The following is a 27,893-nucleotide window of genomic DNA, read 5'->3' on the forward strand; positions in this document are numbered from 1 at the left end:
AAACTTCCTAACCCGGTATGGCCCTCAGATTATTACCAGCTCTTGCTTTGTCACGTGGGTACCCACAAAGTCGCGACGAGAAGCCCAAGGGCGGTCAAAAGAGACTTCAAGGCCTCGGGGAGATTGGTAAAGGGATCAGGAGCGCAGGTAGTATTCTCCTCTGTCCTCCCAGTTGTAGGGAATGACATTGAAAGAAACAGGCAGCCGCAGCGTATCAATACCTGGCTCCAAAGCTAGCGTCACTGGCAGAATTTGGGGTTTTCCAATCATGGGATGGTCTATGCGACACCAGGCCTGCTGGGGTCTGACGAGAGGCACCATTCTCAATGGGAGAAAAGTATTTTTGCTCACCAGTTAGCGGGGCTGATGGAAAGGGCTTGAAACTAGGTTTGAAGGGGGCAAGGGATAAAATCGGGCTTACTAGTGGTAAGCTATGGGACGGCATGGCAACGTTTGAGGGATGGCGCGCTAGCGAGAGCTTTCACTCTGCTCCACGACGTACTGAGGACGCCGGAGCGCATTTGAAATATTTGTACGGTAATGCACGTGCTGTGAGGAATAGACAGGAGGAACTAGAGGCCTTGGCTCAGTCCCAGAGCTCTGGCATCGTTGGCATAAGTGAGACCTGTTGGGAAGAGTCCTGTGGCTGGAGTGCTGGCATGGACGGTTATAGGCTGTTCCGGAGAGAGAGGCGGGGCAGGCGAGGCGGAGGGGTAGTGCTGTATGCAAAGGAGGGCTTGGACTGTACAGCGCTTGCAGCTGAGGACGACGTGGTTGAGAGCCTCTGCGTAAAGATTAGGGGAAAAGCCAATAAAGCGGAAGTTCTTGCAGGAGCCTACTATGGATCACGCAGCCAGGATGATGACACTGATGTAGTATTCTATAAGGAATCAAGGGAAATCTGTAGATCAGCTGCCCTGTGTCGTCCTTCTGGGCGACTTCAACGTCCCAGCTGCTGGAGTCCTGGTCCTGCTCTTCAGGCTCTGCTGGTGGCTCAGGAAAAGAATCCATGAGGTGGACAGCAGCGACGAAGAGAACTCGAGCAGCAACACAGGCCAGGAGGAGGTTGAGGAGCAGAAGGAGGAAGAAAGTGAAGAAGAAGATCCGGATGATGAGAGGGATCTGGTCAGGATTTCTGCAAAGCCTATCCAGTAGCCATTGCAGAACCTGGCCTACAAGTGCCACGTAGTGGAGGAACTGGTGGGCTACCTTCTCTGTGTCTCCCCACGTGCTCTTCTCAAATAGTTTCTTCCCGGTGCTGCAAGCAGCCACCATGGCAGGCACTTCCTTCAAAGGCTCAGAATCCCTGTGAGGATGATGCTGTCTGCAGCCTGCTCATGCCCCTGCAGCGCCCCTGTGGGCGCACCTTCCACCTGGAGCTGGACACCACGGGGGAGATGCCAGCGAACGGCTCCTGCGTCCATGTGGAGCTGGAGGGCACCTGCACGAGGCAGCAGCTGGCGGAGAACACGCTGTGCTTACTCCACCCCCCCAAAGAGGACCTGAGGAGGAATCAGTGTCCCAGCCTCCTATGCACCCTCTGCACCGGCTCCTTCCTAGATGCGGAGAAAACTGCCCTCTGGTTCCAGAGCTTTGTGATCTCAGGCTGAGTGGAGGTGCCTCAGTCGTGTCGCTACAATATGAAGTGCTACTCTCCAGCCGCTCCTGCAAACTGCAGCTGACAAATGCCTCCAGGAGAGCCCTCTTTGTTGAGATGATGTTTGGGGTGCAGCAAGGCCACTCGGACTTCTTCCTGAGCAGCCAGACTACAGAGGCCATCCCCACCCCAAGCATGATGTGGCCGGAGAACCCCTGTGTGTTCACTGGGGTCCGGGTGGAGAACCAAGGTTAAAGAAAGCTTTTGAGATGTCTCCAGTTCAAAGCATGCACTTGTGCAGTACATGGCTCGTTTATAAGAAGCAGTGGCCTGACGGCAGCTGTGTGGCAGAAGATTTTTGCCCTGCTTTCTCTTTTCACTCTAAAGGCCATGGTGGCCATTTGACATGGACCGAGAAACTCCCAGGCAGCTCCGGCTGGGCAGGGAGCAAGCGAGACGCACCGCTGATGCGCCTCCGTGTACTCACTGGGGTCAAGGCGGAGAATCTGCGCGTCCCAGACACTCCCCAGGGAGCTGGTAGTGCAGAACTGAAGATGCTGGGCATGGAGAAGACGGTGCTCTATCGGCAGCGGGCGTTGCCGCCTGGGGAATCTCCACCCTTGGGAAATGTCTCTTTGGAAGCAATGTCCTCTCGCAGTGGCACGGCAGGAACAGAGATCCTGCCATGGACAGGCCCCGTCCCGCCGCCAGGGTATACGTCACCACCCACCCATCGGTGTGACAAAGGCACCAAGAGCACAGCCATGTCCAGGAGCATGGAGGTCAGCATCAAGGGAGCTGATCCCATCTCACGGGATTGCATTTCAAGGAGCAAAGCATCCACGGGTCCCATCACCCGATGTGATGTTTGGTAAGGGTTTGGGGGGCCTCTGCCTGCTTTGTAAAGGGAGGCCCTGGGAGCCCTGTCCGCGCGGGTGGGTCTGTACTTTGTGGGTGTGGGGGGCCTTTAGGTGCCTGGGGCTGCTGTGAGTCGCTGAGCCGGGGTGGGGCCGAAGGGCGGGGCTGGCCGGTGGGCATGCCTGTGATGCACTCTAGCGCCTGTGACGCGTCACAATGGGGGCAGTTATCAGGGGCGCCAGCAGGCAGTGCTGCCCCAGTACAGCGTGGGCCAGCGGTGAGTGCACACGCCGGGGGAGGCTGGGCTGGACGAGGGCCGGGGCAGAACTACGGGCCCCGGTGGGGTGGGTTGTGACCCTGCATCGAGGGCCCAGCCGCTCACGGGAGCGCCTGGGGCAGGGCACGGTGCCGCTACCGCCGCCGGGGCTGGGCGCAGGCCTTGCTGCCTCCCAGCTGCCTCGCCCCCTCTCCTAGGTGCCGCCAGCTCCCTGCGGCTCCCGTTGCTGCTCCACCCACCGCCAGCTCCCTCCCTCGCAGCCCCACTGAACCCCTTCTCTCCCTCCTCCTACAGGCCATGGCTACCACAATATCCTTCATCCGCTTTGTGCTAAGCATCATCCAGCTCCCGCAGATGGTCGGTGATGAGCTGGATGAGGCCACGCGCGAGCGCATGCAGCAGCGTGCGGAGCAGCGGAGCCAGGAGATGGCTCGGCTGCTGCAGGAGCTGGAGCAGACGAGCCAGGAGCAGAGGATTCAGGAGCAGAGCAGCTTTTCCTGGGGAGCCCTGCTCTTGCAGCAGTGGCAGTTCTGGGCCATTGCTGGAGTCCTGGTCCTGCTCTTGGGGCTCTGCTGGTGGCTCAGGAAAAGGAGCCGTCAGCCAGGCAGCAGCAGCAAGGCGGGCAGTTCCGGAAAAAAGGTGGATAAGGAGGAGCAAGAAGAAAAACCCAGTGTTGCACTGGCTGTGGGCAGAATTTCGGCCAAGCGCCTCCTGGACCTGCCACAATCGTTCACAATGGTGGAGGAGCTGGCAGATGAACTTCTCCGTATCTGCGGAAAACTTTCCCGGAATAGTTTCAAGCCGCGTCTGAAGCCAGCCATCAGGGTGAGCAGCGCCTTAGGAGGCTGGAGTTCCTGTGCCGATGATGCTGTCTGCTGCCTGCTCGTGCCTCTGAAGGCCCCCCCTGGACACACTTTCCACCTGGAGCTGGGCACCGCGGAGGAGATGCCGGCAAGGAACTGCAGGCTCCGCGTAGAGCTGAAGTGCATCTGCAGGAGGCAGCGGCTGGTGGAGGACATGCTGTGCTTCCTCCACCACCCCAAGGAGGAGCTGAGGAGAAATCAGGGTCCCAGCCTCCTAGGCACCCTCTGCACCGGCCCCTACCTGGACATGGAGAAAACCACCCGCTGGTTCCAGATATTGGTAAAAGCGGCCTGGGTGGTTCTGCCTCAGTGGAGACACTGCCGTCTAACAGTGCTGCCCTCCAGGCGCTCCTGCAAGCTCCGGCTGACAAACGCTTCCGATAGTACCCTCTTGATTGAGATGGTCTTTGGTCTGCAGCAAGATGACTCGGACACCTTCCTGAGCCTCGAGTAGGCAGAGGCCAGTGTTACCAGCAGCAGGACGTGGCCAGAGAGCTGTGCTGTGGCAGAGGTGCGGTTCTTCAGGCACAGGGCCAGGCCTGAAGACGCTCCCCGGGGAGCTGGTGCCGCAGAACTGAAGATGCCGCACATGGGGAACACGCTGCTCAACCGGCACTGGGAATTGCTGCCGCACCTTTCCTCCACAGCAAAAGCACGCTCTGGGGAGTGGGACCCCATGCAGCTGAAGGGGCCGGTACAAGGAGCCTGGCAACAGAGACTCCCGTCACGACCTGGACAGCGACTGCCTGCCCTCTTTGAGAGAGTCCAATCCCTCTGGCAGCGTTACCCTGGGCAAAGATGTCAATAAATCACTCGGTTAACACACAAACACTGCGTCTGGGAGTGCCTGTGCATCGCTTTGTTGGGGAACGCAGGCAGAGGGTGCTGACAGCTCAGCTGCCACAGAGTCGGGGAGCATTTTGCAGAAGAGCTGGTGCAGTGGGCTCTGGTTCCAGTGATTTCACTGAGCTTTGGCTTCCCAGGTGTTGTGGGTTAATCCCAGCAGGCAGCTTGACATCACACAGCTGCTCATTCACTTGCCCCCAGTGGGATGGCAGAGAGAATCCGCAGGGTAAAAGTGGGAAAGGTTGTGGGTTGAGAGAGGACAGGTTGGCAGGTGAAGCAAGAGCTACAGGCCCAGGCAAAGCAACATAAAGAATTCATTCACTACTCCCCTGGTCTGCTGACCAGACCTGCCTTTCCAGGAGGGTACTGCCTCGCTGGGGCTCAGGTTGAAGGCGCTACCAGGAAACTTCCTAACCCGGTATGGCCCTCAGATTATTACCAGCTCTTGCTTTGTCACGTGGGTACCCACAAAGTCGCGACGAGAAGCCCAAGGGCGGTCAAAAGAGACTTCAAGGCCTCGGGGAGATTGGTAAAGGGATCAGGAGCGCAGGTAGTATTCTCCTCTGTCCTCCCAGTTGTAGGGAATGACATTGAAAGAAACAGGCAGCCGCAGCGTATCAATACCTGGCTCCAAAGCTAGCGTCACTGGCAGAATTTGGGGTTTTCCAATCATGGGATGGTCTATGCGACACCAGGCCTGCTGGGGTCTGACGAGAGGCACCATTCTCAATGGGAGAAAAGTATTTTTGCTCACCAGTTAGCGGGGCTGATGGAAAGGGCTTGAAACTAGGTTTGAAGGGGGCAAGGGATAAAATCGGGCTTAGTAGTGGTAAGCTATGGGACGGCATGGCAACGTTTGAGGGATGGCGCGCTAGCGAGAGCTTTCACTCTGCTCCACGACGTACTGAGGACGCCGGAGCGCATTTGAAATATTTGTACGGTAATGCACGTGCTGTGAGGAATAGACAGGAGGAACTAGAGGCCTTGGCTCAGTCCCAGAGCTCTGGCATCGTTGGCATAAGTGAGACCTGTTGGGAAGAGTCCTGTGGCTGGAGTGCTGGCATGGACGGTTATAGGCTGTTCCGGAGAGAGAGGCGGGGCAGGCGAGGCGGAGGGGTAGTGCTGTATGCAAAGGAGGGCTTGGACTGTACAGCGCTTGCAGCTGAGGACGACGTGGTTGAGAGCCTCTGCGTAAAGATTAGGGGAAAAGCCAATAAAGCGGAAGTTCTTGCAGGAGCCTACTATGGATCACGCAGCCAGGATGATGACACTGATGTAGTATTCTATAAGGAATCAAGGGAAATCTGTAGATCAGCTGCCCTGTGTCGTCCTTCTGGGCGACTTCAACGTCCCAGCTGCTGGAGTCCTGGTCCTGCTCTTCAGGCTCTGCTGGTGGCTCAGGAAAAGAATCCATGAGGTGGACAGCAGCGACGAAGAGAACTCGAGCAGCAACACAGGCCAGGAGGAGGTTGAGGAGCAGAAGGAGGAAGAAAGTGAAGAAGAAGATCCGGATGATGAGAGGGATCTGGTCAGGATTTCTGCAAAGCCTATCCAGTAGCCATTGCAGAACCTGGCCTACAAGTGCCACGTAGTGGAGGAACTGGTGGGCTACCTTCTCTGTGTCTCCCCACGTGCTCTTCTCAAATAGTTTCTTCCCGGTGCTGCAAGCAGCCACCATGGCAGGCACTTCCTTCAAAGGCTCAGAATCCCTGTGAGGATGATGCTGTCTGCAGCCTGCTCATGCCCCTGCAGCGCCCCTGTGGGCGCACCTTCCACCTGGAGCTGGACACCACGGGGGAGATGCCGGCGAACGGCTCCTGCGTCCATGTGGAGCTGGAGGGCACCTGCACGAGGCAGCAGCTGGCGGAGAACATGCTGTGCTTACTCCACCCCCCCAAAGAGGACCTGAGGAGGAATCAGGGTCCCAGCCTCCTAGGCACCCTCTGCACCGGCTCCTTCCTAGATGCGGAGAAAACTGCCCTCTGGTTCCAGAACTTTGTGATCTCAGGCTGAGTGGAGGTGCCTCAGTCGTGTCGCTACAGTATGAAGGTGCTACTCTCCAGCTGCTCCTGCAAACTGCAGCTGACAAATGCCTCCAGGAGAGCCCTCTTTGTTGAGATGATGTTTGGGGTGCAGCAAGGCCACTCGGACTTCTTCCTGAGCAGCCAGACTACAGAGGCCATCCCCACCCCAAGCATGATGTGGCCGGAGAACCCCTGTGTGTTCACTGGGGTCCGGGTGGAGAACCAAGGTTAAAGAAAGCTTTTGAGATGTCTCCAGTTCAAAGCATGCACTTGTGCAGTACATGGCTCGTTTATAAGAAGCAGTGGCCTGACGGCAGCTGTGTGGCAGAAGATTTTTGCCCTGCTTTCTCTTTTCACTCTAAAGGCCATGGTGGCCATTTGACATGGACCGAGAAACTCCCAGGCAGCTCCGGCTGGGCAGGGAGCAAGCGAGACGCACCGCTGATGCGCCTCCGTGTACTCACTGGGGTCCAGGCGGAGAATCTGCCCGTCCCAGACACTCCCCAGGGAGCTGGTAGTGCAGAACTGAAGATGCTGGGCATGGAGAAGACGGTGCTCTATCGGCAGCGGGCGTTGCCGCCTGGGGAATCTCCACCCTTGGGAAATGTCTCTTTGGAAGCAATGTCCTCTCGCAGTGGCACGGCAGGAACAGAGATCCTGCCATGGACAGGCCCCGTCCCGCCGCCAGGGTATACGTCACCACCCACCCATCGGTGTGACAAAGGCACCAAGAGCACAGCCATGTCCACGAGCATGGAGGTCAGCATCAAGGGAGCTGATCCCATCTCACGGGATTGCATTTCAAGGAGCAAAGCATCCACGGGTCCCATCACCCGATGTGATGTTTGGTAAGGGTTTGGGGGGCCTCTGCCTGCTTTGTAAAGGGAGGCCCTGGGAGCCCTGTCCGCGCGGGTGGGTCTGTACTTTGTGGGTGTGGGGGGCCTTTAGGTGCCTGGGGCTGCTGTGAGTCGCTGAGCCGGGGTGGGGCCGAAGGGCGGGGCTGGCCGGTGGGCATGCCTGTGATGCACTCTAGCGCCTGTGACGCGTCACAATGGGGGCAGTTATCAGGGGCGCCAGCAGGCAGTGCTGCCCCAGTACAGCGTGGGCCAGCGGTGAGTGCACACGCCGGGGGAGGCTGGGCTGGACGAGGGCCGGGGCAGAACTACGGGCCCCGGTGGGGTGGGTTGTGACCCTGCATCGAGGGCCAAGCCGGTCACGGGAGCGCCTGGGGCAGGGCACGGCGCCGCTACCGCCGCCGGGTCTGGGCGCAGGCCTTGCTGCCTCCCAGCTGCCTCGCCCCCTCTCCTAGGTGCCGCCAGCTCCCTGCGGCTCCCGTTGCTGCTCCACCCACCGCCAGCTCCCTCCCTCGCAGCCCCACTGAACCCCTTCTCTCCCTCCTCCTACAGGCCATGGCTACCACAATATCCTTCATCCGCTTTGTGCTAAGCATCATCCAGCTCCCGCAGATGGTCGGTGATGAGCTGGATGAGGCCACGCGCGAGCGCATGCAGCAGCGTGCGGAGCAGCGGAGCCAGGAGATGGCTCGGCTGCTGCAGGAGCTGGAGCAGACGAGCCAGGAGCAGAGGATTCAGGAGCCGAGGGCCCAGGAGCAGAGCGGCTTTTCCTGGGGAGCCCTGCTCTTTGCTGCCTTGCAGCAGTGGCAGTTCTGGGCCATTGCTGGAGTCCTGGTCCTGCTCTTGGGGCTCTGCTGGTGGCTCAGGAAAAGGAGCCGTCAGCCAGGCAGCAGCAGCAAGGCAGCTCCAGTAGCAACACAGACCAGGAGGAGGAAGAGGAGCAGGAGGAGGAAGAAAGCGAAGGAGAAGATCCTGTGTTGCACTGGCTGTGGGCAGAATTTCGGCCAAGCGCCTCCTGGACCTGCCACAATCGTTCACAATGGTGGAGCAGCTGGCAGATGAACTTCTCCGTATCTGCGGAAAACTTTCCCGGAATAGTTTCATGCCGCGTCTGAAACCAGCCATCAGGGTGAGCAGCGCCTTAGGAGGCTGGAGTTCCTGTGCCGATGATGCTGTCTACTGCCTGCTCGTGCCTCTGAAGCCCCCCCGTGGACACACTTTCCACCTGGAGCTGGGCACCGCGGAGGAGATGCCGGCAAGGAACTGCAGGCTCCGCGTAGAGCTGAAGTGCATCTGCAGGAGGCAGCGGCTGGTGGAGGACATGCTGTGCTTCCTCCACCACCCCAAGGAGGAGCTGAGGAGAAATCAGGGTCCCAGCCTCCTAGGCACCCTCTGCACCGGCCCCTACCTGGACATGGAGAAAACCACCCGCTGGTTCCAGATATTGGTAAAAGCGGCCTGGGTGGTTCTGCCTCAGTGGAGACACTGCCGTCTAACAGTGCTGCCCTCCAGGCGCTCCTGCAAGCTCCGGCTGACAAACGCTTCCGATAGTACCCTCTTGATTGAGATGGTCTTTGGTCTGCAGCAAGATGACTCGGACACCTTCCTGAGCCTCGAGTAGGCAGAGGCCAGTGTTACCAGCAGCAGGACGTGGCCAGAGAGCTGTGCTGTGGCAGAGGTGCGGTTCTTCAGGCACAGGGCCAGGCCTGAAGACGCTCCCCGGGGAGCTGGTGCCGCAGAACTGAAGATGCCGCACATGGGGAACACGCTGCTCAACCGGCACTGGGAATTGCTGCCGCACCTTTCCTCCACAGCAAAAGCACGCTCTGGGGAGTGGGACCGCATGCAGCTGAAGGGGCCGGTACAAGGAGCCTGGCAACAGAGACTCCCGTCACGACCTGGACAGCGACTGCCTGCCCTCTTTGAGAGAGTCCAATCCCTCTGGCAGCGTTACCCTGGGCAAAGATGTCAATAAATCACTCGGTTAACACACAAACACTGCGTCTGGGAGTGCCTGTGCATCGCTTTGTTGGGGAACGCAGGCAGAGGGTGCTGACAGCTCAGCTGCCACAGAGTCGGGGAGCATTTTGCAGAAGAGCTGGTGCAGTGGGCTCTGGTTCCAGTGATTTCACTGAGCTTTGGCTTCCCAGGTGTTGTGGGTTAATCCCAGCAGGCAGCTTGACATCACACAGCTGCTCATTCACTTGCCCCCAGTGGGATGGCAGAGAGAATCCGCAGGGTAAAAGTGGGAAAGGTTGTGGGTTGAGAGAGGACAGGTTGGCAGGTGAAGCAAGAGCTACAGGCCCAGGCAAAGCAACATAAAGAATTCATTCACTACTCCCCTGGTCTGCTGACCAGACCTGCCTTTCCAGGAAGGGTTCTGCCTCGCTGGGGCTCAGGTTGAAGGCGCTACCAGGAAACTTCCTAACCCGGTATGGCCCTCAGATTATTACCAGCTCTTGCTTTGTCACGTGGGTACCCACAAAGTCGCGACGAGAAGCCCAAGGGCGGTCAAAAGAGACTTCAAGGCCTCGGGGAGATTGGTAAAGGGATCAGGAGCGCAGGTAGTATTCTCCTCTGTCCTCCCAGTTGTAGGGAATGACATTGAAAGAAACAGGCAGCCGCAGCGTATCAATACCTGGCTCCAAAGCTAGCGTCACTGGCAGAATTTGGGGTTTTCCAATCATGGGATGGTCTATGCGACACCAGGCCTGCTGGGGTCTGACGAGAGGCACCATTCTCAATGGGAGAAAAGTATTTTTGCTCACCAGTTAGCGGGGCTGATGGAAAGGGCTTGAAACCAGGTTTGAAGGGGGCAAGGGATAAAATCGGGCTTAGTAGTGGTAAGCTATGGGACGGCATGGCAACGTTTGAGGGATGGCGCGCTAGCGAGAGCTTTCACTCTGCTCCACGACGTACTGAGGACGCCGGAGCGCATTTGAAATATTTGTACGGTAATGCACGTGCTGTGAGGAATAGACAGGAGGAACTAGAGGCCTTGGCTCAGTCCCAGAGCTCTGGCATCGTTGGCATAAGTGAGACCTGTTGGGAAGAGTCCTGTGGCTGGAGTGCTGGCATGGACGGTTATAGGCTGTTCCGGAGAGAGAGGCGGGGCAGGCGAGGCGGAGGGGTAGTGCTGTATGCAAAGGAGGGCTTGGACTGTACAGCGCTTGCAGCTGAGGACGACGTGGTTGAGAGCCTCTGCGTAAAGATTAGGGGAAAAGCCAATAAAGCGGAAGTTCTTGCAGGAGCCTACTATGGATCACGCAGCCAGGATGATGACACTGATGTAGTATTCTATAAGGAATCAAGGGAAATCTGCAGATCAGCTGCCCTGTGTCGTCCTTCTGGGCGACTTCAACGTCCCAGCTGCTGGAGTCCTGGTCCTGCTCTTCAGGCTCTGCTGGTGGCTCAGGAAAAGAATCCATGAGGTGGACAGCAGCGACGAAGAGAACTCGAGCAGCAACACAGGCCAGGAGGAGGTTGAGGAGCAGAAGGAGGAAGAAAGTGAAGAAGAAGATCCGGATGATGAGAGGGATCTGGTCAGGATTTCTGCAAAGCCTATCCAGTAGCCATTGCAGAACCTGGCCTACAAGTGCCACGTAGTGGAGGAACTGGTGGGCTACCTTCTCTGTGTCTCCCCACGTGCTCTTCTCAAATAGTTTCTTCCCGGTGCTGCAAGCAGCCACCATGGCAGGCACTTCCTTCAAAGGCTCAGAATCCCTGTGAGGATGATGCTGTCTGCAGCCTGCTCATGCCCCTGCAGCGCCCCTGTGGGCGCACCTTCCACCTGGAGCTGGACACCACGGGGGAGATGCCGGCGAACGGCTCCTGCGTCCATGTGGAGCTGGAGGGCACCTGCACGAGGCAGCAGCTGGCGGAGAACATGCTGTGCTTACTCCACCCCCCCAAAGAGGACCTGAGGAGGAATCAGGGTCCCAGCCTCCTAGGCACCCTCTGCACCGGCTCCTTCCTAGATGCGGAGAAAACTGCCCTCTGGTTCCAGAACTTTGTGATCTCAGGCTGAGTGGAGGTGCCTCAGTCGTGTCGCTACAGTATGAAGGTGCTACTCTCCAGCCGCTCCTGCAAACTGCAGCTGACAAATGCCTCCAGGAGAGCCCTCTTTGTTGAGATGATGTTTGGGGTGCAGCAAGGCCACTCGGACTTCTTCCTGAGCAGCCAGACTACAGAGGCCATCCCCACCCCAAGCATGATGTGGCCGGAGAACCCCTGTGTGTTCACTGGGGTCCGGGTGGAGAACCAAGGTTAAAGAAAGCTTTTGAGATGTCTCCAGTTCAAAGCATGCACTTGTGCAGTACATGGCTCGTTTATAAGAAGCAGTGGCCTGACGGCAGCTGTGTGGCAGAAGATTTTTGCCCTGCTTTCTCTTTTCACTCTAAAGGCCATGGTGGCCATTTGACATGGACCGAGAAACTCCCAGGCAGCTCCGGCTGGGCAGGGAGCAAGCGAGACGCACCGCTGATGCGCCTCCGTGTACTCACTGGGGTCAAGGCGGAGAATCTGCGCGTCCCAGACACTCCCCAGGGAGCTGGTAGTGCAGAACTGAAGATGCTGGGCATGGAGAAGACGGTGCTCTATCGGCAGCGGGCGTTGCCGCCTGGGGAATCTCCACCCTTGGGAAATGTCTCTTTGGAAGCAATGTCCTCTCGCAGTGGCACGGCAGGAACAGAGATCCTGCCATGGACAGGCCCCGTCCCACTGCCAGGGTACACGTCACCACCCACCCATCGGTGTGACAAAGGCACCAAGAGCACAGCCATGTCCACGAGCACGGAGGTCAGCATCGAGGGAGCTGATCCCATCTCACGGGATTGCATTTCAAGGAGCAAAGCATCCACGGGTCCCATCACCCAATGTGATGTTTGGTAAGGGTTTGGGGGGCCTCTGCCTGCTTTGTAAAGGGAGGCCCTGGGAGCCCTGTCCGCGCGGGTGGGTCTGTACTTTGTGGGTGTGGGGGGCCTTTAGGTGCCTGGGGCTGCTGTGAGTCGCTGAGCCGGGGTGGGGCCGAAGGGCGGGGCTGGCCGGTGGGCATGCCTGTGATGCACTCTAGCGCCTGTGACGCGTCACAATGGGGGCAGTTATCAGGGGCGCCAGCAGGCAGTGCTGCCCCAGTACAGCGTGGGCCAGCGGTGAGTGCACACGCTGGGGGAGGCTGGGCTGGACGAGGGCCGGGGCAGAACTACGGGCCCCGGTGGGGTGGGTTGTGACCCTGCATCGAGGGCCCAGCCGCTCACGGGAGCGCCTGGGGCAGGGCACGGTGCCGCTACCGCCGCCGGGGCTGGGCGCAGGCCTTGCTGCCTCCCAGCTGCCTCGCCCCCTCTCCTAGGTTCCGCCAGCTCCCTGCGGCTCCCGTTGCTGCTCCACCCACCGCCAGCTCCCTCCCTTGCAGCCCCACTGAACCCCTTCTCTCCCTCCTCCTACAGGCCATGGCTACCACAATATCCTTCATCCGCTTTGTGCTAAGCATCATCCAGCTCCCGCAGATGGTCGGTGATGAGCTGGATGAGGCCACGCGCGAGCGCATGCAGCAGCGTGCGGAGCAGCGGAGCCAGGAGATGGCTCGGCTGCTGCAGGAGCTGGAGCAGACGAGCCAGGAGCAGAGGATTCAGGAGCCGAGGGCCCAGGAGCAGAGCGGCTTTTCCTGGGGAGCCCTGCTCTTTGCTGCCTTGCAGCAGTGGCAGTTCTGGGCCATTGCTGGAGTCCTGGTCCTGCTCTTGGGGCTCTGCTGGTGGCTCAGGAAAAGGAGCCGTCAGCCAGGCAGCAGCAACGAAGACAGCTCCAGTAGCAACACAGACCAGGAGGAGGAAGAGGAGCAGGAGGAGGAAGAAAGCGAAGGAGAAGATCCTGATGATGCACTGGCTGTGGGCAGAATTTCGGCCAAGCGCCTCCTGGACCTGCCACAATCGTTCACAATGGTGGAGCAGCTGGCAGATGAACTTCTCCGTATCCTGCGGAAAACTTTCCCGTCAAATAGTTTCATGCCGCGTGCTGAAACCAGCCATCAGGGTGAGCAGCGCCTTAGGAGGCTGGAGTTCCTGTGCCGATGATGCTGTCTACTGCCTGCTCGTGCCTCTGAAGCCCCCCCGTGGACACACTTTCCACCTGGAGCTGGGCACCGCGGAGGAGATGCCGGCGAAGGAACTGCAGGCTCCGCGTAGAGCTGAAGTGCATCTGCAGGAGGCAGCGGCTGGCGGAGAACACGCTGTGCTTCCTCCACCACCCCGAGGAGGACCTGAGGAGAAATCAGGGTCCCAGCCTCCTACACACCCTCTGCACCAGCTCCTACCTAGATGTGGAGAAAACTGCCCTCTGGTTCCAGAACTGCGTGAGGTCAGCCTGGGTGGAGGTGCCTCAGTCACATCGCTACAGTATGAAGCTGCTACCCTCCAGTCGCTCCTGCAAGCTGCAGCTGACGAACGCCTTCAGGAGAACCTTGTCCGTTGAGATGATGTTTGGGGTGCAGCAAGGCGACTCGGACATCTTCCTGAGCAGCCAGACTACAGAGGCCATCTCCACCCCAAGCACAACGTGGCCAGAGAGCTATGCTGTGGCAGAGGTGAAGTTCTTCAGGCATATGGCCAGGCACGCCCCACCTAATAGCTTCCACCTCAAATGCCTGCAGCTCTATGCCCGCATCCTGGAGGCCACAGGCTTTTCCACCTATACCTTGAAGACAGTTGTGATGCACCTCCTGACCACGCTACCCCTGTCAGGCTGGCGCAGGAGGCATTTCCTGCTGCGGCTGCAGGATATCATGCAGTACCTGCGCTGCTGCCTGGAGGAGAAACGCCTCGACCACTTCTTCTTTGGCAACGAGAGGGTGCCCGAGGAGATAATCTTGCCCCCAGCCTTCCAAGCAGCTGAGCCGCTCAACCTCTTCCAGCACCTGGCGCAGGATCCAGCTGCGCATGCCGCGGCACTGCGTGAGCTCGATGAGCTGCAAGATCGGCTCACAAGACTGCTGATCTACGGCCGCTGAAAGAGGTCTTCATGCACAGAGCTATGTTTCTGAGTCTCAGAGCCAACGGCAGGCAACCACCTCATGCTGCAGGAAAACGAGGGCAGAACGCGGAACACAGAGAGGAAAGGGCAAACCCTGCGCAGCAGCCCTCTGCCAAGAGCGGCAGCAGCGTTCTCCTCTCGATGCTGTCCCCAGCACAGCAGCCGCTGACAGCTACAGTGGCGACAACGACTAGTTTCGCCCTGCTTTCCCCTCGCACTGGCTGCAGCCAGGATGGCGTTTCACGTGGGCCCAGAAATTCTTGCTGGCAGCTCCGGCTGTACAGGGAGCAAGCGAGACGCATCGCTGATGCGCCTCCGTGTACTCACTGGAGGAGCTGAGGAGAAATCAGGGTCCCAGCCTCCTAGGCACCCTCTGCACCGGCCCCTACCTGGACATGGAGAAAACCACCCGCTGGTTCCAGATATTGGTAAAAGCGGCCTGGGTGGTTCTGCCTCAGTGGAGACACTGCCGTCTAACAGTGCTGCCCTCCAGGCGCTCCTGCAAGCTCCGGCTGACAAACGCTTCCGATAGTACCCTCTTGATTGAGATGGTCTTTGGTCTGCAGCAAGATGACTCGGACACCTTCCTGAGCCTCGAGTAGGCAGAGGCCAGTGTTACCAGCAGCAGGACGTGGCCAGAGAGCTGTGCTGTGGCAGAGGTGCGGTTCTTCAGGCACAGGGCCAGGCCTGAAGACGCTCCCCGGGGAGCTGGTGCCGCAGAACTGAAGATGCCGCACATGGGGAACACGCTGCTCAACCGGCACTGGGAATTGCTGCCGCACCTTTCCTCCACAGCAAAAGCACGCTCTGGGGAGTGGGACCGCATGCAGCTGAAGGGGCCGGTACAAGGAGCCTGGCAACAGAGACTCCCGTCACGACCTGGACAGCGACTGCCTGCCCTCTTTGAGAGAGTCCAATCCCTCTGGCAGCGTTACCCTGGGCAAAGATGTCAATAAATCACTCGGTTAACACACAAACACTGCGTCTGGGAGTGCCTGTGCATCGCTTTGTTGGGGAACGCAGGCAGAGGGTGCTGACAGCTCAGCTGCCACAGAGTCGGGGAGCATTTTGCAGAAGAGCTGGTGCAGTGGGCTCTGGTTCCAGTGATTTCACTGAGCTTTGGCTTCCCAGGTGTTGTGGGTTAATCCCAGCAGGCAGCTTGACATCACACAGCTGCTCATTCACTTGCCCCCAGTGGGATGGCAGAGAGAATCCGCAGGGTAAAAGTGGGAAAGGTTGTGGGTTGAGAGAGGACAGGTTGGCAGGTGAAGCAAGAGCTACAGGCCCAGGCAAAGCAACATAAAGAATTCATTCACTACTCCCCTGGTCTGCTGACCAGACCTGCCTTTCCAGGAAGGGTTCTGCCTCGCTGGGGCTCAGGTTGAAGGCGCTACCAGGAAACTTCCTAACCCGGTATGGCCCTCAGATTATTACCAGCTCTTGCTTTGTCACGTGGGTACCCACAAAGTCGCGACGAGAAGCCCAAGGGCGGTCAAAAGAGACTTCAAGGCCTCGGGGAGATTGGTAAAGGGATCAGGAGCGCAGGTAGTATTCTCCTCTGTCCTCCCAGTTGTAGGGAATGACATTGAAAGAAACAGGCAGCCGCAGCGTATCAATACCTGGCTCCAAAGCTAGCGTCACTGGCAGAATTTGGGGTTTTCCAATCATGGGATGGTCTATGCGACACCAGGCCTGCTGGGGTCTGACGAGAGGCACCATTCTCAATGGGAGAAAAGTATTTTTGCTCACCAGTTAGCGGGGCTGATGGAAAGGGCTTGAAACCAGGTTTGAAGGGGGCAAGGGATAAAATCGGGCTTAGTAGTGGTAAGCTATGGGACGGCATGGCAACGTTTGAGGGATGGCGCGCTAGCGAGAGCTTTCACTCTGCTCCACGACGTACTGAGGACGCCGGAGCGCATTTGAAATATTTGTACGGTAATGCACGTGCTGTGAGGAATAGACAGGAGGAACTAGAGGCCTTGGCTCAGTCCCAGAGCTCTGGCATCGTTGGCATAAGTGAGACCTGTTGGGAAGAGTCCTGTGGCTGGAGTGCTGGCATGGACGGTTATAGGCTGTTCCGGAGAGAGAGGCGGGGCAGGCGAGGCGGAGGGGTAGTGCTGTATGCAAAGGAGGGCTTGGACTGTACAGCGCTTGCAGCTGAGGACGACGTGGTTGAGAGCCTCTGCGTAAAGATTAGGGGAAAAGCCAATAAAGCGGAAGTTCTTGCAGGAGCCTACTATGGATCACGCAGCCAGGATGATGACACTGATGTAGTATTCTATAAGGAATCAAGGGAAATCTGCAGATCAGCTGCCCTGTGTCGTCCTTCTGGGCGACTTCAACGTCCCAGCTGCTGGAGTCCTGGTCCTGCTCTTCAGGCTCTGCTGGTGGCTCAGGAAAAGAATCCATGAGGTGGACAGCAGCGACGAAGAGAACTCGAGCAGCAACACAGGCCAGGAGGAGGTTGAGGAGCAGAAGGAGGAAGAAAGTGAAGAAGAAGATCCGGATGATGAGAGGGATCTGGTCAGGATTTCTGCAAAGCCTATCCAGTAGCCATTGCAGAACCTGGCCTACAAGTGCCACGTAGTGGAGGAACTGGTGGGCTACCTTCTCTGTGTCTCCCCACGTGCTCTTCTCAAATAGTTTCTTCCCGGTGCTGCAAGCAGCCACCATGGCAGGCACTTCCTTCAAAGGCTCAGAATCCCTGTGAGGATGATGCTGTCTGCAGCCTGCTCATGCCCCTGCAGCGCCCCTGTGGGCGCACCTTCCACCTGGAGCTGGACACCACGGGGGAGATGCCAGCGAACGGCTCCTGCGTCCATGTGGAGCTGGAGGGCACCTGCACGAGGCAGCAGCTGGCGGAGAACATGCTGTGCTTACTCCACCCCCCCAAAGAGGACCTGAGGAGGAATCAGGGTCCCAGCCTCCTAGGCACCCTCTGCACCGGCTCCTTCCTAGATGCGGAGAAAACTGCCCTCTGGTTCCAGAACTTTGTGATCTCAGGCTGAGTGGAGGTGCCTCAGTCGTGTCGCTACAGTATGAAGGTGCTACTCTCCAGCCGCTCCTGCAAACTGCAGCTGACAAATGCCTCCAGGAGAGCCCTCTTTGTTGAGATGATGTTTGGGGTGCAGCAAGGCCACTCGGACTTCTTCCTGAGCAGCCAGACTACAGAGGCCATCCCCACCCCAAGCATGATGTGGCCGGAGAACCCCTGTGTGTTCACTGGGGTCCGGGTGGAGAACCAAGGTTAAAGAAAGCTTTTGAGATGTCTCCAGTTCAAAGCATGCACTTGTGCAGTACATGGCTCGTTTATAAGAAGCAGTGGCCTGACGGCAGCTGTGTGGCAGAAGATTTTTGCCCTGCTTTCTCTTTTCACTCTAAAGGCCATGGTGGCCATTTGACATGGACCGAGAAACTCCCAGGCAGCTCCGGCTGGGCAGGGAGCAAGCGAGACGCACCGCTGATGCGCCTCCGTGTACTCACTGGGGTCCAGGCGGAGAATCTGCCCGTCCCAGACACTCCCCAGGGAGCTGGTAGTGCAGAACTGAAGATGCTGGGCATGGAGAAGACGGTGCTCTATCGGCAGCGGGCGTTGCCGCCTGGGGAATCTCCACCCTTGGGAAATGTCTCTTTGGAAGCAATGTCCTCTCGCAGTGGCACAGCAGGAACAGAGATCCTGCCATGGACAGGCCCCGTCCCGCCGCCAGGGTATACGTCACCACCCACCCATCGGTGTGACAAAGGCACCAAGAGCACAGCCATGTCCACGAGCATGGAGGTCAGCATCAAGGGAGCTGATCCCATCTCAGGGGATTGCATTTCAAGGAGCAAAGCATCCACGGGTCCCATCACCCAATGTGATGTTTGGTAAGGGTTTGGGGGGCCTCTGCCTGCTTTGTAAAGGGAGGCCCTGGGAGCCCTGTCCGCGCGGGTGGGTCTGTACTTTGTGGGTGTGGGGGGCCTTTAGGTGCCTGGGGCTGCTGTGAGTCGCTGAGCCGGGGTGGGGCCGAAGGGCGGGGCTGGCCGGTGGGCATGCCTGTGATGCACTCTAGCGCCTGTGACGCGTCACAATGGGGGCAGTTATCAGGGGCGCCAGCAGGCAGTGCTGCCCCAGTACAGCCTGGGCCGGCGGTGAGTGCACACGCCGGGGGAGGCTGGGCTGGACGAGGGCCGGGGCAGAAACGTGGGCCCCTGGCAGGGTGGGTTGTCACCCTGCATCGAGGGCCCAGCCGCTCACGGGAGCGCCTGGGGCAGGGCACGGTGCCGCTACCGCCGCTGGGGCTGGGCGCAGGCCTTGCTGCCTCCCAGCTGCCTCGCACCCTCTCCTAGGTGCCGCCAGCTCCCTGCGGCTCCCGTCCCTCCTCCACCCACCGCCAGCTCCCTCCCTCGCAGCCCCACTGAACCCCTTCTCTCCCTCTTCCTGCAGGCCATGGCTGCCACAAAATTCCTCATCTGGCTTGTGCAAAGCATCTTTCTGAACCTGCCGATGGTCGGTGATGAGCTGGATGAGGCCACACGTGAGCGCATGCAGCAGCATGCGGAGCAGCGGAGCCAGGAGATGGCTCGGCTGCTGCAGGAGCTGGAGCAGAGGAGCCAGGAGCAGAGGAGGCAGGAGCCGAGGGCCCAGGAGCAGAGCGGCTTTTCCTGGGGAGCCCTGCTCTTTGCTGCCTTGCAGCAGTGGCAGTTCTGGGCCATTGCTGGAGTCCTGGTCCTGCTCTTGGGGCTCTGCTGGCGGTGGAGGAAAAGAATCCGTGAGGTGGACAGCAGCGACGAAGACAGCTCCAGTAGCAACACAGACCAGGAGGAGGAAGAGGAGCAGGAGGAGGAAGAAAGCGAAGGAGAAGATCCTGATGATGAGAGGAATCTAGGCAGGTTTTTTGCAAAGCGTATCCAGTGGCCAGTGCAGAACCTGGCCTACAAGAGCCAGGTGGTGAAGGAGCTGGCAGATGAACTCCTCCATGTCCTCCAAGTGCTCTCGTCAAATGGCTTCTTCCCGGTGCTGCAACCAGCCATCGGGGTGGGCAGTTCCTTCGAAGGCTGGAATCCCTGTGAGGATGATGCTGTCTATAGCCTGCTCGTGCCCTTGCAGCCCCCCCGTGGGCACACCTTCCACCTGGAGCTGGGCACGGCAGAGGAGATGCCAGCGAACGAACTCCTGCGTCCACGTGGAGCTGGAGTGCACCTGCATGAGGGAGCAGCTGGCAGAGAACATGCTGTGCTTCCTCCACCACCCTGAGGAGGACCTGATGAGAAATCAGGGTCCCAGCCTCCTACACACCCTCTGCACCAGCTCCTACCTAGATGTGGAGAAAACTGCCCTCTGGTTCCAGAACTGCGTGAGGTCAGCCTGGGTGGAGGTGCCTCAGTCACATCGCTACAGTATGAAGCTGCTACCCTCCAGTCGCTCCTGCAAGCTGCAGCTGACGAACGCCTTCAGGAGAACCTTGTCCGTTGAGATGATGTTTGGGGTGCAGCAAGGCGACTCGGACATCTTCCTGAGCAGCCAGACTACAGAGGCCATCTCCACCCCAAGCACAACGTGGCCAGAGAGCTATGCTGTGGCAGAGGTGAAGTTCTTCAGGCATATGGCCAGGCACGCCCCACCTAATAGCTTCCACCTCAAATGCCTGCAGCTCTATGCCCGCATCCTGGAGGCCACAGGCTTTTCCACCTATACCTTGAAGACAGTTGTGATGCACCTCCTGACCACGCTACCCCTGTCAGGCTGGCGCAGGAGGCATTTCCTGCTGCGGCTGCAGGATATCATGCAGTACCTGCGCTGCTGCCTGGAGGAGAAACGCCTCGACCACTTCTTCTTTGGCAACGAGAGGGTGCCCGAGGAGATAATCTTGCCCCCAGCCTTCCAAGCAGCTGAGCCGCTCAACCTCTTCCAGCACCTGGCGCAGGATCCAGCTGCGCATGCCGCGGCACTGCGTGAGCTCGATGAGCTGCAAGATCGGCTCACAAGACTGCTGATCTACGGCCGCTGAAAGAGGTCTTCATGCACAGAGCTATGTTTCTGAGTCTCAGAGCCAACGGCAGGCAACCACCTCATGCTGCAGGAAAACGAGGGCAGAACGCGGAACACAGAGAGGAAAGGGCAAACCCTGCGCAGCAGCCCTCTGCCAAGAGCGGCAGCAGCGTTCTCCTCTCGATGCTGTCCCCAGCACAGCAGCCGCTGACAGCTACAGTGGCGACAACGACTAGTTTCGCCCTGCTTTCCCCTCGCACTGGCTGCAGCCAGGATGGCGTTTCACGTGGGCCCAGAAATTCTTGCTGGCAGCTCCGGCTGTACAGGGAGCAAGCGAGACGCATCGCTGATGCGCCTCCGTGTACTCACTGGAGGAGCTGAGGAGAAATCAGGGTCCCAGCCTCCTAGGCACCCTCTGCACCGGCCCCTACCTGGACATGAAGAAAACCACCCGCTGGTTCCAGATATTGGTAAAAGCGGCCTGGGTGGTTCTGCCTCAGTGGAGACACTGCCGTCTAACAGTGCTGCCCTCCAGGCGCTCCTGCAAGCTCCGGCTGACAAACGCTTGCGATAGTACCCTCTTGATTGAGATGGTCTTTGGTCTGCAGCAAGATGACTCGGACACCTTCCTGAGCCTCGAGTAGGCAGAGGCCAGTGTTACCAGCAGCAGGACGTGGCCAGAGAGCTGTGCTGTGGCAGAGGTGCGGTTCTTCAGGCACAGGGCCAGGCCTGAAGACGCTCCCCGGGGAGCTGGTGCCGCAGAACTGAAGATGCCGCACATGGGGAACACGCTGCTCAACCGGCACTGGGAATTGCTGCCGCACCTTTCCTCCACAGCAAAAGCACGCTCTGGGGAGTGGGACCGCATGCAGCTGAAGGGGCCGGTACAAGGAGCCTGGCAACAGAGACTCCCGTCACGACCTGGACAGCGACTGCCTGCCCTCTTTGAGAGAGTCCAATCCCTCTGGCAGCGTTACCCTGGGCAAAGATGTCAATAAATCACTCGGTTAACACACAAACACTGCGTCTGGGAGCGCCGGTGCATCGCTTTGTTGGGGAACGCAGGCAGAGGGTGCTGACAGCTCAGCTGCCACAGAGTCGGGGAGCATTTTGCAGAAGAGCTGGTGCAGTGGGCTCTGGTTCCAGTGATTTCACTGAGCTTTGGCTTCCCAGGTGTTGTGGGTTAATCCCAGCAGGCAGCTTGACATCACACAGCTGCTCATTCACTTGCCCCCAGTGGGATGGCAGAGAGAATCCGCAGGGCAAAAGTGGGAAAGCTGGTGGGTTGAGAGAGGACAGGTTGGCAGGTGAAGCAAGAGCTACAGGCCCAGGCAAAGCAACATAAAGAATTCATTCACTACTCCCCTGGTCTGCCGACCAGACCTGCCTTTCCAGGAAGGGTTCTGCCTCGCTGGGGCTCAGGTTGAAGGCGCTACCAGGAAACTTCCTAACCCGGTATGGCCCTCAGATTATTACCAGCTCTTGCTTTGTCACGTGGGTACCCACAAAGTCGCGACGAGAAGCCCAAGGGCGGTCAAAAGAGACTTCAAGGCCTCGGGGAGATTGGTAAAGGGATCAGGAGCGCAGGTAGTATTCTCCTCTGTCCTCCCAGTTGTAGGGAATGACATTGAAAGAAACAGGCAGCCGCAGCGTATCAATACCTGGCTCCAAAGCTAGCGTCACTGGCAGAATATGGGGTTTTCCAATCATGGGATGGTCTATGCGACACCAGGCCTGCTGGGGTCTGACGAGAGGCACCATTCTCAATGGGAGAAAAGTATTTTTGCTCACCAGTTAGCGGGGCTGATGGAAAGGGCTTGAAACCAGGTTTGAAGGGGGCAAGGGATAAAATCGGGCTTACTAGTGGTAAGCTATGGGACGGCATGGCAACGTTTGAGGGATGGCGCGCTAGCGAGAGCTTTCACTCTGCTCCACGACGTACTGAGGACGCCGGAGCGCATTTGAAATATTTGTACGGTAATGCACGTGCTGTGAGGAATAGACAGGAGGAACTAGAGGCCTTGGCTCAGTCCCAGAGCTCTGGCATCGTTGGCATAAGTGAGACCTGTTGGGAAGAGTCCTGTGGCTGGAGTGCTGGCATGGACGGTTATAGGCTGTTCCGGAGAGAGAGGCGGGGCAGGCGAGGCGGAGGGGTAGTGCTGTATGCAAAGGAGGGCTTGGACTGTACAGCGCTTGCAGCTGAGGACGACGTGGTTGAGAGCCTCTGCGTAAAGATTAGGGGAAAAGCCAATAAAGCGGAAGTTCTTGCAGGAGCCTACTATGGATCACGCAGCCAGGATGATGACACTGATGTAGTATTCTATAAGGAATCAAGGGAAATCTGCAGATCAGCTGCCCTGTGTCGTCCTTCTGGGCGACTTCAACGTCCCAGCTGCTGGAGTCCTGGTCCTGCTCTTCAGGCTCTGCTGGTGGCTCAGGAAAAGAATCCATGAGGTGGACAGCAGCGACGAAGAGAACTCGAGCAGCAACACAGGCCAGGAGGAGGTTGAGGAGCAGAAGGAGGAAGAAAGTGAAGAAGAAGATCCGGATGATGAGAGGGATCTGGTCAGGATTTCTGCAAAGCCTATCCAGTAGCCATTGCAGAACCTGGCCTACAAGTGCCACGTAGTGGAGGAACTGGTGGGCTACCTTCTCTGTGTCTCCCCACGTGCTCTTCTCAAATAGTTTCTTCCCGGTGCTGCAAGCAGCCACCATGGCAGGCACTTCCTTCAAAGGCTCAGAATCCCTGTGAGGATGATGCTGTCTGCAGCCTGCTCATGCCCCTGCAGCGCCCCTGTGGGCGCACCTTCCACCTGGAGCTGGACACCACGGGGGAGATGCCGGCGAACGACTCCTGCGTCCATGTGGAGCTGGAGTGCACCTGCATGAGGGAGCAGCTGGCGGAGAACACGCTGTGCTTCCTCCACCACCCCGAGGAGGACCTGAGGAGAAATCAGGGTCCCAGCCTCCTACACACCCTCTGCACCAGCTCCTACCTAGATGTGGAGAAAACTGCCCTCTGGTTCTAGAACTGCGTGAGGTCAGCCTGGGTGGAGGTGCCTCAGTCACGTCGCTACAGTATGAAGCTGCTACTCTCCAGCTGCTCCTGCAAACTGCAGCTGACAAATGCCTTCAGGAGAGCCCTCTTCGTTGAGATGATGTTTGGGGTGCAGCAAGGCCACTCGGACTTCTTCCTGAGCAGCCAGACTACAGAGGCCATCCCCACCCCAAGCATGATGTGGCCGGAGAACCCCTGTGTGTTCACTGGGGTCCGGGTGGAGAACCAAGGTTAAAGAAAGCTTTTGAGATGTCTCCAGTTCAAAGCATGCACTTGTGCAGTACATGGCTCGTTTATAAGAAGCAGTGGCCTGACGGCAGCTGTGTGGCAGAAGATTTTTGCCCTGCTTTCTCTTTTCACTCTAAAGGCCATGGTGGCCATTTGACATGGACCGAGAAACTCCCAGGCAGCTCCGGCTGGGCAGGGAGCAAGCGAGACGCACCGCTGATGCGCCTCCGTGTACTCACTGGGGTCCAGGCGGAGAATCTGCCCGTCCCAGACACTCCCCAGGGAGCTGGTAGTGCAGAACTGAAGATGCTGGGCATGGAGAAGACGGTGCTCTATCGGCAGCGGGCGTTGCCGCCTGGGGAATCTCCACCCTTGGGAAATGTCTCTTTGGAAGCAATGTCCTCTCGCAGTGGCACAGCAGGAACAGAGATCCTGCCATGGACAGGCCCCGTCCCGCCGCCAGGGTATACGTCACCACCCACCCATCGGTGTGACAAAGGCACCAAGAGCACAGCCATGTCCACGAGCACGGAGGTCAGCATCAAGGGAGCTGATCCCATCTCAGGGGATTGCATTTCAAGGAGCAAAGCATCCACGGGTCCCATCACCCGATGTGATGTTTGGTAAGGGTTTGGGGGGCCTCTGCCTGCTTTGTAAAGGGAGGCCCTGGGAGCCCTGTCCACGCGGGTGGGTCTGTACTTTGTGGGTGTGGGGGGCCTTTAGGTGCCTGGGGCTGCTGTGAGTCGCTGAGCCGGGGTGGGGCCGAAGGGCGGGGCTGGCCGGTGGGCATGCCTGTGATGCACTCTAGCGCCTGTGACGCGTCACAATGGGGGCAGTTATCAGGGGCGCCAGCAGGCAGTGCTGCCCCAGTACAGCCTGGGCCAGCGGTGAGTGCACACGCCGGGGGAGGCTGGGCTGGACGAGGGCTGGGGCAGAAACGTGGGCCCCTGGCAGGGTGGGTTGTCACCCTGCATCGAGGGCCCAGCCGCTCACGGGAGCGCCTGGGGCAGAGCACGGTGCCGCTACCACCGCTGGGGCTGGGCGCAGGCCTTGCTGCCTCCCAGCTGCCTCGCACCCTCTCCTAGGTGCCGCCAGCTCCCTGCGGCTCCCGTCCCTGCTCCCCCTGCCGCCAGCTCCCTCCCTCGCAGCCCCACTGAACCCCTTCTCTTCCTCTTCCTGCAGGCCATGGCTGCCACAAAATTCCTCATCTGGCTTGTGCAAAGCATCTTTCTGAACCTGCCGATGGTCGGTGATGAGCTGGATGAGGCCACACGTGAGCGCATGCAGCAGCGTGCGGAGCAGCTGAGCCAGGAGATGGCTCGGCTGCTGCAGGAGCTGGAGCAGAGGAGCCAGGAGCAGAGGAGGCAGGAGCCGAGGGCCCAGGAGCAGAGCGGCTTTTCCTGGGGAGCCCTGCTCTTTGCTGCCTTGCAGCAGTGGCAGTTCTGGGCCATTGCTGGAGTCCTGGTCCTGCTCTTGGGGCTCTGCTGGCGGTGGAGGAAAAGAATCCGTGAGGTGGACAGCAGCGACGAAGACAGCTCCAGTAGCAACACAGACCAGGAGGAGGAAGAGGAGCAGGAGGAGGAAGAAAGCGAAGGAGAAGATCCTGATGATGAGAGGAATCTAGGCAGGTTTTTTGCAAAGCGTATCCAGTGGCCAGTGCAGAACCTGGCCTACAAGAGCCAGGTGGTGAAGGAGCTGGTTGGCAACCTCCTCCATGTCCTCCAAGTGCTCTCGTCAAATGGCTTCTTCCCGGTGCTGCAACCAGCCATCGGGGTGGGCAGTTCCTTCGAAGGCTGGAATCCCTGTGAGGATGATGCTGTCTATAGCCTGCTCGTGCCCTTGCAGCCCCCCCGTGGGCACACCTTCCACCTGGAGCTGGGCACGGCAGGGGAGATGCCAGCGAACGACTCCTGCGTCCACGTGGAGCTGGAGTGCACCTGCATGAGGGAGCAGCTGGCAGAGAACATGCTGTGCTTCCTCCACCACCCTGAGGAGGACCTGATGAGAAATCAGGGTCCCAGCCTCCTACACACCCTCTGCACCAGCTCCTACCTAGATGTGGAGAAAACTGCCCTCTGGTTCCAGAACTGCGTGAGGTCAGCCTGGGTGGAGGTGCCTCAGTCACATCGCTACAGTATGAAGCTGCTACCCTCCAGTCGCTCCTGCAAGCTGCAGCTGACGAACGCCTTCAGGAGAACCTTGTCCGTTGAGATGATGTTTGGGGTGCAGCAAGGCGACTCGGACATCTTCCTGAGCAGCCAGACTACAGAGGCCATCTCCACCCCAAGCACAACGTGGCCAGAGAGCTATGCTGTGGCAGAGGTGAAGTTCTTCAGGCATATGGCCAGGCACGCCCCACCTAATAGCTTCCACCTCAAATGCCTGCAGCTCTATGCCCGCATCCTGGAGGCCACAGGCTTTTCCACCTATACCTTGAAGACAGTTGTGATGCACCTCCTGACCACGCTACCCCTGTCAGGCTGGCGCAGGAGGCATTTCCTGCTGCGGCTGCAGGATATCATGCAGTACCTGCGCTGCTGCCTGGAGGAGAAACGCCTCGACCACTTCTTCTTTGGCAACGAGAGGGTGCCCGAGGAGATAATCTTGCCCCCAGCCTTCCAAGCAGCTGAGCCGCTCAACCTCTTCCAGCACCTGGCGCAGGATCCAGCTGCGCATGCCGCGGCACTGCGTGAGCTCGATGAGCTGCAAGATCGGCTCACAAGACTGCTGATCTACGGCCGCTGAAAGAGGTCTTCATGCACAGAGCTATGTTTCTGAGTCTCAGAGCCAACGGCAGGCAACCACCTCATGCTGCAGGAAAACGAGGGCAGAACGCGGAACACAGAGAGGAAAGGGCAAACCCTGCGCAGCAGCCCTCTGCCAAGAGCGGCAGCAGCGTTCTCCTCTCGATGCTGTCCCCAGCACAGCAGCCGCTGACAGCTACAGTGGCGACAACGACTAGTTTCGCCCTGCTTTCCCCTCGCACTGGCTGCAGCCAGGATGGCGTTTCACGTGGGCCCAGAAATTCTTGCTGGCAGCTCCGGCTGTACAGGGAGCAAGCGAGACGCATCGCTGATGCGCCTCCGTGTACTCACTGGAGGAGCTGAGGAGAAATCAGGGTCCCAGCCTCCTAGGCACCCTCTGCACCGGCCCCTACCTGGACATGAAGAAAACCACCCGCTGGTTCCAGATATTGGTAAAAGCGGCCTGGGTGGTTCTGCCTCAGTGGAGACACTGCCGTCTAACAGTGCTGCCCTCCAGGCGCTCCTGCAAGCTCCGGCTGACAAACGCTTGCGATAGTACCCTCTTGATTGAGATGGTCTTTGGTCTGCAGCAAGATGACTCGGACACCTTCCTGAGCCTCGAGTAGGCAGAGGCCAGTGTTACCAGCAGCAGGACGTGGCCAGAGAGCTGTGCTGTGGCAGAGGTGCGGTTCTTCAGGCACAGGGCCAGGCCTGAAGACGCTCCCCGGGGAGCTGGTGCCGCAGAACTGAAGATGCCGCACATGGGGAACACGCTGCTCAACCGGCACTGGGAATTGCTGCCGCACCTTTCCTCCACAGCAAAAGCACGCTCTGGGGAGTGGGACCGCATGCAGCTGAAGGGGCCGGTACAAGGAGCCTGGCAACAGAGACTCCCGTCACGACCTGGACAGCGACTGCCTGCCCTCTTTGAGAGAGTCCAATCCCTCTGGCAGCGTTACCCTGGGCAAAGATGTCAATAAATCACTCGGTTAACACACAAACACTGCGTCTGGGAGCGCCGGTGCATCGCTTTGTTGGGGAACGCAGGCAGAGGGTGCTGACAGCTCAGCTGCCACAGAGTCGGGGAGCATTTTGCAGAAGAGCTGGTGCAGTGGGCTCTGGTTCCAGTGATTTCACTGAGCTTTGGCTTCCCAGGTGTTGTGGGTTAATCCCAGCAGGCAGCTTGACATCACACAGCTGCTCATTCACTTGCCCCCAGTGGGATGGCAGAGAGAATCCGCAGGGCAAAAGTGGGAAAGCTGGTGGGTTGAGAGAGGACAGGTTGGCAGGTGAAGCAAGAGCTACAGGCCCAGGCAAAGCAACATAAAGAATTCATTCACTACTCCCCTGGTCTGCCGACCAGACCTGCCTTTCCAGGAAGGGTTCTGCCTCGCTGGGGCTCAGGTTGAAGGCGCTACCAGGAAACTTCCTAACCCGGTATGGCCCTCAGATTATTACCAGCTCTTGCTTTGTCACGTGGGTACCCACAAAGTCGCGACGAGAAGCCCAAGGGCGGTCAAAAGAGACTTCAAGGCCTCGGGGAGATTGGT

The 27,893-nt window shown here is 58.7% G+C and overlaps 3 protein-coding genes and 4 pseudogenes across 5 annotated transcripts; all 7 read left to right on the forward strand.

Annotated features, from left to right (window-relative positions):
• The first annotated feature begins 17 nt into the window (after nt 1-17).
• On the forward strand, nt 18-2,240 carry LOC148056908 (inositol 1,4,5-trisphosphate receptor-interacting protein-like 1; annotated as a pseudogene).
• An 833-nt stretch (nt 2,241-3,073) lies between these two features.
• On the forward strand, nt 3,074-4,500 carry LOC148056909 (inositol 1,4,5-trisphosphate receptor-interacting protein-like 1). The gene has a single exon (XM_087747052.1). The coding sequence runs from the start codon at nt 3,087-3,089 to the stop codon at nt 4,047-4,049; it is 963 nt and encodes a 320-aa protein (XP_087603178.1). The 5' UTR covers nt 3,074-3,086; the 3' UTR covers nt 4,050-4,500.
• Nucleotides 4,501-4,861: 361 nt separating this feature from the next.
• On the forward strand, nt 4,862-9,120 carry LOC148056910 (uncharacterized; annotated as a pseudogene).
• Nucleotides 9,121-9,753: 633 nt separating this feature from the next.
• Nucleotides 9,754-11,985, forward strand: LOC148056911 (inositol 1,4,5-trisphosphate receptor-interacting protein-like 1; annotated as a pseudogene).
• Nucleotides 11,802-14,319, forward strand: LOC148056912 (inositol 1,4,5-trisphosphate receptor-interacting protein-like 1; annotated as a pseudogene).
• A 4,452-nt stretch (nt 14,320-18,771) lies between these two features.
• On the forward strand, nt 18,772-20,332 carry LOC148056913 (inositol 1,4,5-trisphosphate receptor-interacting protein-like 1). Its single transcript, XM_087747053.1, is given in 2 exon segments — nt 18,772-19,491; nt 19,493-20,332. Coding segments are annotated over 2 exon segments (1,560 nt in total).
• Nucleotides 20,333-24,784: 4,452 nt separating this feature from the next.
• Nucleotides 24,785-26,969, forward strand: LOC148056914 (inositol 1,4,5-trisphosphate receptor-interacting protein-like 1). 3 transcript variants are annotated; one of them, XM_087747056.1, is made up of 2 exons: nt 24,785-25,590; nt 26,696-26,969. In XM_087747056.1, exons 1-2 carry the CDS (start codon nt 24,785-24,787, stop codon nt 26,967-26,969), a joined length of 1,080 nt encoding a protein of 359 aa, XP_087603182.1. The 3 variants fall into 3 exon arrangements, with proteins under 3 accessions (XP_087603182.1, XP_087603180.1, XP_087603181.1); XM_087747055.1 differs by lacking the exon at nt 26,696-26,969 and having other exon boundaries at nt 24,881-25,133; nt 25,224-26,344; XM_087747054.1 differs by lacking the exon at nt 26,696-26,969 and having other exon boundaries at nt 24,785-26,344.
• The last annotated feature ends 924 nt before the right edge of the window (nt 26,970-27,893 follow it).

Source organism: Nipponia nippon, unplaced genomic scaffold (assembly GCF_047370975.1).
Source record: "Nipponia nippon isolate SJK-2023a ecotype South Korea unplaced genomic scaffold, ASM4737097v1 scaffold_11, whole genome shotgun sequence".
NCBI classification, from domain to species: Eukaryota; Metazoa; Chordata; class Aves; order Pelecaniformes; family Threskiornithidae; genus Nipponia; species Nipponia nippon.